The 9,239-nt window shown below is 39.3% G+C and overlaps 1 protein-coding gene across 2 annotated transcripts in view; it reads left to right on the forward strand.

Moving 5' to 3' along the window:
* The first annotated feature begins 476 nt into the window (after nt 1-476).
* senp7b (SUMO specific peptidase 7b) overlaps nt 477-9,239 on the forward strand; it is a 31,276-nt gene continuing 22,513 nt past the window's right edge. Inside the window, exons 1-11 of one of the 2 annotated variants that reach the window (XM_005748527.1) lie at nt 477-758; nt 1,178-1,272; nt 1,755-1,869; nt 2,476-2,558; nt 2,642-2,803; nt 3,672-3,763; nt 3,840-3,985; nt 4,280-4,601; nt 4,804-4,922; nt 7,356-7,457; nt 8,930-8,963. In XM_005748527.1, the coding sequence (XP_005748584.1) occupies nt 1,271-1,272; nt 1,755-1,869; nt 2,476-2,558; nt 2,642-2,803; nt 3,672-3,763; nt 3,840-3,985; nt 4,280-4,601; nt 4,804-4,922; nt 7,356-7,457; nt 8,930-8,963 (1,177 nt within the window). In that variant the 5' untranslated portion in view covers nt 477-758; nt 1,178-1,270. The remainder of the gene's footprint in view (nt 759-1,177; nt 1,273-1,754; nt 1,870-2,475; nt 2,559-2,641; nt 2,804-3,671; nt 3,764-3,839; nt 3,986-4,279; nt 4,602-4,803; nt 4,923-7,355; nt 7,458-8,929; nt 8,964-9,239) is intronic. The other variant, XM_005748528.1, reaches the window with a different exon arrangement.

The following is a 9,239-nucleotide window of genomic DNA, read 5'->3' on the forward strand; positions in this document are numbered from 1 at the left end:
TGAAGGCTTAAAAGATGATCAGCTGTGAAGATGGAGACACTTTTAATCTGTTCTGTTACTCTGAAGGCTTTTTTAAGATGACCAAGCTAAAGAGGCCACCTGAGCAGGACTTCAGGAACCATGTGAATCACCTCACCATTTAGAGCAATGTCTCAGCCAATGAAAGAAGAAAACATGTTCGATCACTTTGACCTCTCTTGATTGATTTGTGTTTAGTGTAATTAATTTCTTGTTGAGAAAAAGTAAGAGTTCTTCAAAAATGTACAACATCAAAATGCAACTGTTAAAAGAGGAACTATTTATTACGTTTTTAATGTTATAGCAGTTAAAATAGTAAAAACACAATGCAAATATTTACAAACATTAATATTAAAGGACGATATATAACAGAATGAAGTAAAAATAATTATAAAATATAAAATAAATATCAATTTATTTGCTGTTTGCATAGTTGTTTTTTATTGAGGGAACAGGAAACCACGTGGCGTAATCACGCAGAGTGACGTCGCTACGCTGTGGTTGTTGTTATTTAGCAGTTATCCTGCTGAGTGTCCAGCCCAAAGAGAAAGATGTTTTTGAATTAGTTGGTTAAGCTTAACCGGACGGTGGGACTCCTCCAGCTTCTCCGCCTGCCGCCCCATGAGGCGTCCGGATAATTCAGCGACATTTAACGGCGTAGAGTCCGCCAGCAGCTAGCTTAGCTCACCGGCTAGCCCCGGCTACTTAGCCGCTTAGCTGGCTCCCCCGGCGGACTTCGGGTTGGTAAATTTATTCAGTTTTTAATTATTTAACGGGTCCACAGTTGTGGTAGCTTTCTGCAGTGAACACCTTACAAATCATTAACTTGTTTTTGAAAATTCAGCGCAAAAATAACCCACCAGCTGTGATAGACGGGGCAAATATATTTATTTCTATAGTTAAAGGAAGATCTGAGGGAGAACTGCCACAAATTCTGGTGATAATATATATAACGGTCATTTACCTTTTTATTTAAACCTGTACGTATAAAACATCAAATGTCCCAGTGTTTGTGAAAACACAGAGTTGTGTTTTGTGGCAGGGAACGATGGTGAGGTTAAAACCCCGAAATTTTCAAATGGACTTTGGTCTGCCCAGCATCGATTTTACAGTAGTTTTATATCGTGTTTACTCGCATATGTTTAAAATTCACTGGCAGGCATAATTTCCGGGATGTTTTTTGATTTGATCTGAACGTTGGTGGTTAGAGTTCCCAGCCCCAGAAGCCCAATATGCGGCCATTCAGAAATGCATGTAAGACCTTTTCTTTCTTTTTTTTTTCTTTTTTTTTTTAAGCAGCTATATTATTCTGAACAGATTAGTTTTGTCTGATTTATTTGAGGGCTCAGACTACAGATTAATACACATAATAACTACGCTTCAAATTTCCTGAAATCCTTTGTGCATGGTGTAGCAGTCCTTACCCATATTTATAGAAAAAGTTAGTTTTTAATTACTGTAGGATTCTTTAAGTTAATATTTTTTTAATTTTTTTTTAAAGCTGCAGGACAGTCATGTGACAAAATTGCTTTAAATCTACTGTTATTTTATTTTATTTTTTTATACACTGAGTTTGATGAAATTCTGCATAACTTGTCCAGTTTTTTAATGGAATTTGGCATAGCGTCCCCTGTACATCCAATTCTCTGGATACAGCAGCTCTATGAGGCGGCCCCTGTACTTTTGCCTGATTGTTGTTTTTTTTTGTATGGTCTGAGGTATTCGTGTCATTACAGGATGGCATCTTCCTTCAAGATTCCCAAGAAGAAACATCCTCATGGCTCTGACTCCAGTCCCCTAGACATGCAGTCACCTCTGTCCCGCCTCCAGACCTCCACCCCTCGACTAAAGGTGGTATTCCTAAATCTTCCTCGTGTCATCCGTTTGTCCCCGTGAAGTGATATTCCATTCCTTTAATCCTCTGATTAACCGTTTAAGGTGGTATTAATGATCTGACAGGTTAATTGTTTGGGATATTTAAAGATGGTGTCTGTAAACTTTCTCATGTTTAGTTGATTAGTCATATGAAAAGCTAATCTACAGTTTTGAGTACTATTAAGGGTTCTTAAGGTAGAATAATTGAAAATTCTGCTTTTAAGGTGACTGATTGGAAGGAGTTGCCCTTATATAGAGTGTGCAGAGTGCATATCAGGATACTTCCACTCCTTCCACTCAGTCACCTTCCCCGCTGAACAGGAGGCAACTCATGAGACACCACTCCTTTTTTAAGGTGGTACTAGCCCATATTCTTGATGTGTGGTGATGATTTATGTTAAGGCTGTTTTGAGTAAGATTGATTTTACTTAAGGTGATATAAGTTGTTGTTTTAAAGTGTCCGACCCATTCAGTTATTTAAGGAAAGGCTCATTTAAGGTGGTATCTATAAAGTGTTGGACCTTTTTAAAGGTGGTATGTTTGAGTTAATCAAGCGGTTGTGTTTGTTTGTTTTGTGTGCAGTTTTACGGGAATCAGTCTGGCAGAGGTGGAACTGACAGGACGCATTCTGGGAATCCTGTGGGCGCTTTGTCAGCCAGACAGAGGTGAGTGCAGCACCCTCTGCAGTCTAAATAGTTTATTACACTTTCCATGAAATGTTAAAAGTAACCAGGTCATTTCCTTGCAGGACACCGTGTAAGCAGCTCTTAGGAAACTTCAAGACACAGCAGGTACTCAAGAGCCCCATCGGGGGCGGAGCTTCAGACGCCAATCAAAGAGCAGCAGGCAGCTGGAGCTGCCAATCACAAGCAGGACAGAGAGAAGTGACCTCAAGCTGTTTGTCAAACAGGTGAGTTTTTCTTTTTGCACTCAATAATTTAACGAGCTGAAGCTGCACCAACATCCGCTTAAAATCATAGACTTCATACCAAAATCTTTTTAAAACTAATTTTATTGTTTGTTTTTTGGGGGGTTTTAATACAAGTTTTAGGCTCCTCTGCATCTCTAATCATAACCATAATGTTTAGATTTACTAATGTTGACTTATTTGTTTGTACATGTCATTCATTTGAATTGAGAGTTTACAGTTTTTAAAAAATCTTCCGGTATTTAAATTTATAAGCATGATTTATTTTCTACTTAATTTTTAAAAAAAATTGGTAGTATTTTGTCACATTTCAAATATCTTTCATAAATTTAGTTTCACCCACTGTTTTGTTGTTTTAATGACATTTAATGCAGCGGTTTTACAGAGTTTATATTTTAATATGTCCTTTGTGGTGCAATATTTTAATAATATTTTTAGGTTTCTACTTAAATATTTCTTATTTATTTATTTACAACCTAATGTGTTTAGGGAGCATTTCTAAAGATTTGTAGTTATTTTTTTATTAGTTATAATATTACAATAAATATTATTAGAATATTATTAATCATGTCCTTATTATTAGTTGGAAAGTTACTTTTTATTTTCTCTAAAATTTTTGTAAATTTGTTTCATGCTACTTACTATTAAATGTTTCAATATTTCTTTACACGTATTGACAGGCTTTAGATTTTTTTATACTTTAATTCAATGATATTTCATTGGAATTATTTTGTTATTAACTATAATTGTAAAAAAGAAGTTTCTGATATACTTTTAAGTCTTTCATTAGTGACGCAGGCTGCGAGATAATTTAAATAATCTCACTGAGTGTCTCTGTTTTCTCCACCAGATGGCGTCCTAAGAGAGCATCTGACCGGCTGCTGCAGCCTGAGGTGGCTTTAGAGCACCTGTCTCCACCTCAGAAGAAGAAAGAGCTGTCAGGTTAGCTTTTCACAGGTAGAGAGAGGACTGTCTGAGATTTATTGATCAACGTGATTGATCGTCATTTCTTCTGCAGCTTTGGTCAATAAAAGGATCTCAGTGGACTCTGTGGACTCTCTGGCTGAGTTCAGAGGTGACGAGCATCTTGGGAGTTTGAGTTCTTCTACACTGGGAGACAAAAGGTGGAGGAGAGTTGAGTCTAATGGAGACACTTCTGAGAAGGTAAAGGTCAAAGGTTGCTGCACTTTCACAGTGAAAGTCACAAAAAGTAAAGTCATGAAACTTAAGTGAGGGGAGTTGCAATATTTTCGCAATAAAATCATCAAAGGTTTTTCAGAAAAATAAGGTTTGCAGAGTAGGCAGTATTTTCACAATAAAATTGTTTAGGATTAAACAGGTACACCTGAGATGCAGGAAAAAGTTGCAGAGAATAAAAAAGGTTTTATTGTGAATGTTTTGTAAACTTTAAATTTCCTGTTACAAACTGGATCTTCACCTTCGGTCTGATTGTTTCAGAGCGACACAGGAACTCCTCCCAAATCTCCTTTGAAACAACAGACAAAGAACTCTTCTATCTCCAGATTGAATCAAACTTCACCCTCAGGCCCACAAAGGCCTGAGGGTCACGATAAGACCATCTCCATGGTCTTATCGTCGTCGACGACGCCAGTAAGGAGGGTGCGACTTGCCTTCACCAGCAACCTGAAGGTCAACGACAGGGAGAAGGAGAGAGAGAGGTGGAGGCAGTTCAAAGAGAAGACTAAGAACAACAGGTCAGCTGTCCTCCACCGTCGACTGAGGACACCCAAACCGAAGCTGAGCCAACCAACTGAGCCGAGTGAGTTTGATTTCCACCAATTATGTGATGGAGTCTAAGTATATGCTCCATGTTTAGTGAGCGAAATTCTAGGATGTAAATTGGCATTAATTGGAAAATCATGTTTATTTTTCAGCCCCACAGCTTGATGCTTATGGGGGAAAAGTGACAATGGTGACATGATTTGAAGGTTCTGATGTCGCTTGTTTGTTTCTTCCTTTAGTCGTGCTGTCCAGTGAGGAGGAGGAGGACTGTGAGGGAAATGGAGACGAAGCAAAGAGGACGTCACATAGCAGCAACCAGGTCGATGAATCTCGTCAGGGAAACTCTGAGAAGGTGCAGGTAGGTAAATAGAACAGAAACAGAGTTTCTTCTTTGGAAACTGAGGTTTGATGCTTTCTTGCAGAACTAATAAAGTAACTTTGTTTTATAACATGTTCGACAACAGCGGCTTCAAAATCACGTGGGCATCTTTAATAGTTATTCATGGTGTTCCTCAGGGCTCTGTTTTTGGTCCTCTGCATTTATTTTATAGCTCAAGGATGATTCAGTCTTTTTTTGTCCAGTCTTGGTTTGATTTTCTTTATTTTGTTTTCTTGTCGTTTAGCCCAGGTTTAGAGCATATTTAAGGCGTGGACTTTCAGGACAGAATAAAATGTTCTATCTATAAAGCTCAGAGCACATTGTTGTTTTAAGGTGTACAAATGCTGGTAAAGGCTGTTAAAATATGACATAAGTGTTGTCTTGTAAGAATGCAGGGCACTGAGGAACAAGGTGATTACCTCTGACTCGTGACATCTGCGATAATTAAACGTCTGTAAGTGAGAAATTAAGGCCGAAGGCTTCATGATAACCTCACCCAGAAGTCAGCCGGGTTGTTCCTCAGATAATCCGAAAAAAGCACAGGGGGGATCTCGCTGGCGGGACAAGCGGCGGTGGCGGCTGCTGCTGCTGCTTTATGAGAGTCACGTTTAAGAACAGCAGGCTTTCATTTCCACCTGCAGCTGCTCAGAAACAGGACGCTGCTTAATGTGGTGCACTCGGGTGACCCACAAATCCGGCATTTTAAAACCATCACTTCATCCACAACAAGCAGACGTTTCAGACTGCCTTTCCAAACAATGTGGTTCTGTTTATTAAGTTTAACAGCAGATGATTAAACCAGGATCCACTTTAACCAAAGAGCAGAGTCTGGGCTCTGCACGGGTCCTTAGAGGTGATGTTTATTAAACTCATGAAATTCAAAGGTATTAAAAGGATTTGGAGCGTGCAGTCAGTGCAGATGTGTTTGCATGCAGTCCATCAGAAACCCAGCATAGTGTTGTGACGTGATGATGGTGTTGGTAGAATGCTGAAAAGTGGGCTTGGACAGGAAAGAGAACAACAGCAGGGGTCAACAGGCAAAGGAACCAAAAACAGCCCAACGAGACAGAAGGCTACTGCAAGTGACCATTTTCATTGTTTTATCATTAGTGTGATTTGTTTTTTTGTTACTAAAACTGTATTAGACTAGTCAGTTACAGAGTGTTGGAAAGTCCTGCAAGGCTCAGCCAAGAACAGTCACAGTTACACGTGGCATCAAACCATCAGGTTTAGTAAAATGTAACATGGCCACCTTTAGGCTCATGAGCAAATAGAAACATTGGAAAGCGTAATGTATGAAGAATGAAAACCAAAATAGGAAGATCCACAGTGAAAATTAAACTAACAGAATCTGCAGTCCCTCCGTGGTTAGATGGACTCCATCATCTTGGACTTCATCTATGTCTCTTTTTCTTTGTCTCCTTTGACTTTGACAAAGACTTTGTCTTTGTCTTACTTAAGACATCTCTTTTTCAGTCTCCTTCTTTTTTCTCTCCTTTGTCCTGTAATCATCTTCTTCGTCTTGTCTGTCGTCTTCTTCACTATTATCTTATTCATTGTTTTCTTTGCAGTTGTCTTCATTGGCTTTTTTGTCTTCTCCTCTGTGGTCTTAAATCCAACCAGACCCTAGTCGATGAGCTGCTAAAGTGAGGGCTACCCACTGCACTCTGCACAGTCAGCAGATTATATTTAATTTGCAACAAGAATTCGATGAATAAAACATTTCCAGGAGACTATGAATGACCAAAGATCCATTACCGGTCCAGATCATCTTCCTCTGTCGACCGCTGCTTTTAGGGAGGCACCACATGTGATAATGCGAGTGTTTGATTTGGCAAAGATTTAATAATCTGTAGGAAAAACAGGAAACTTCACAATAATGACTCCGTGTGTGAAGAAGAGTTTGAGCACAGGAGGAAGAATTGATTACAGTTTATGTGTAAATAATCAGATGATGGAGTGTAGAATGGTGAATTCCCCTGATTTAAACTGTTCCTGATGCTGCAGAATAATAATCTCAGTGAGAATCAGATACCTGTGTGGTAATCAGTGCCAGCTGCTGCGGTCTCTCCTGTTAAGATGACCCAGTTTAGCTGCGGGGCGTCCGCGAGCTCTCGGTCGCATGCTTGAGGCCGCGGTGAGTCACCTCATTTGTTTGTGGCTCTGCCGGCCTGTAAATGCTCCTCTAAGCAGATCCAGATTGGACCTGAGTGTTTGTTGTTGTTTACAGACTGAACCTGATCCCAGCTGAGAGTCCACCATCTGCTGCACAAACAGTCGCTCGCCCGAGCGTCTGCGGCGCTTTTATTGTTTGCATTATTGTATTTTTACTGCTCTGTGTGTTAGTGGCTTTTTTCCACTCACACACATTGTACCTGTGGGCTCACTCTGTCCCTCTGCGCTGTCTAACAGGCTCCCAAACCAGTTCCTGTGACGCCACCGTCCTTCCTGCAGCTGGAGTTCGCCTCTCTTCACGCCGGCCTCACGGCTGCAGATGCTAATGGGCCGATTATGGTGAGACAGTTTGTCACAGCTTCACATAAACCTGTAAACCATAAACACGGAGACGCTCAGTGTGACGGGACACAGGAGCATCAGTGCTCTGTTATTTGTGATCTGAGGTGTGGCAGCTTTACTGAGTCACTGTTGTGGGGTCTCTCCTGCCCACAGACAGGAGTGTCACTAACAGCATGTTTACAGCTCCTCTTTCCCCTCACATGTTTATTTATGCTGATAGATAAAAAAAATTTCTACTCTTAGACCCTCTGCTCTGTTTTCTGACTGTCTGCAAGAACTGCAGGTGTTTTTGTTGGTGGAACAATGAAAATTTCAGATGTTAATTAAAATTAAAGGAAAATATGTGACTTTAGTCACATGATTGTAAATTTACAACTTTTTTCATTGTAAAAATTTCAAAATGTCATTTATTGCATTTTTGTCATAAATTTGCAACTTTTATCTAAGAGTGTCCAAGTGTTTTCCATCAAATCTACCTGTTTTTTTTTAAATACAATTTTTTTAATATCTAGATTTCCCATAAATTATGACTAAAATCTCAGAGAACACCTTTGCTTTGTGAATGTACACAATAAAATATTCCTTTTTAAAAAAAATTGATATGTTTACATTAACAGCTAAACTTTAGGTATTTTTACTCTGACCCTGTCTCCCAGCTCCAGATGTGCTGAACCCTTTAACATACTGTAATGTTTTGCTGCTGTGAAAATGTGACGTTTTTATATAGAAGGGTCTAAATGAAGGCACATAATGTTACAATAATGAAACACATTTATTGACTCTTTAAAATCGATACCTCACTGATCTACATTCACGTTTTTAATCTAATAATAATAATAATCCTAGTACCTTAAACTGGTCACACTGGAGTCAGCATCACGTGCCCAGCAGGAGCGCTCAGTCATATGATCACATGATCTTTCTCCACAGGTAGTCGTGGTTTTCCCTTGTTTAACCTGTTTGCTGAGGTCAATCTGCGGTGCGTTTGCTGCCAAGCAGTGGCTGTGGGACGTTCCAGTGTTTGTGTCCAGCTTCTGTGTTTTTGGGTTTAAAAAAAAAAGTTTAACCTTGTTCTTTTTTTTTTCCACATGCTAGTCCAACTTTCTGCTGCTTGCTCTGCACTTTTAATAATCCTACATCTTTTCCAGCATCTTTTATTTTCTTTAGTGTGTGAGGGTGGGATACAAATGCTGAAGCAAAGGTAAAACAAGAGCCAGAGCTCAGATGAGAAATCGCCGAACTCTGAGTTTACGAAGCGGCTTTGTTTGTTTCCCCCAAGGTCGTAAACATTTCCACCTGTAACGAGTGATTAAAGGTTCAGTTAGAGCACTGTTAAAAAGGAGGAGGTCAGGGGGTCAGTGGAGGGTCTGCTTCTGAATGTCGTCTGTTCAGCTCAAGTTAAATAAACTTTTAAAGTCATAAGCAGCATTTCTTTGTTGTCTAACAGTTTAATCTCTTTCTCTGTTTAGATCACTGAAAGCGGGATCATGATCCCCATGAAAGGTAACTTATCCACCCTCTGGTTCATGTTCTCCACCCACTGATTAGACAGAAACATTAACACTGACACATGCAGTCAGTCAGACTCTTTAATAGTTTTCCAAGTGTAATTTTTAGGTTTTTAGGGGTGCAACGATACACAAAATTCACGGTTCGGTTCGATACTTTGGTGTCACGGTTCGATATTTTTTCGATACAAAAAAATGTTCATGCCTTTTTAATTTGTCATTTATTAAAATTATAAATATATATTTTAACTCAAAAGTACAGTTTTTAAAT

The sequence above is a fragment of the Pundamilia nyererei genome, unplaced genomic scaffold, assembly GCF_000239375.1.
Source record: "Pundamilia nyererei isolate P.nyererei 1_Seehausen unplaced genomic scaffold, PunNye1.0 scaffold00224, whole genome shotgun sequence".
NCBI lineage: Eukaryota > Metazoa > Chordata > Actinopteri > Cichliformes > Cichlidae > Pundamilia > Pundamilia nyererei.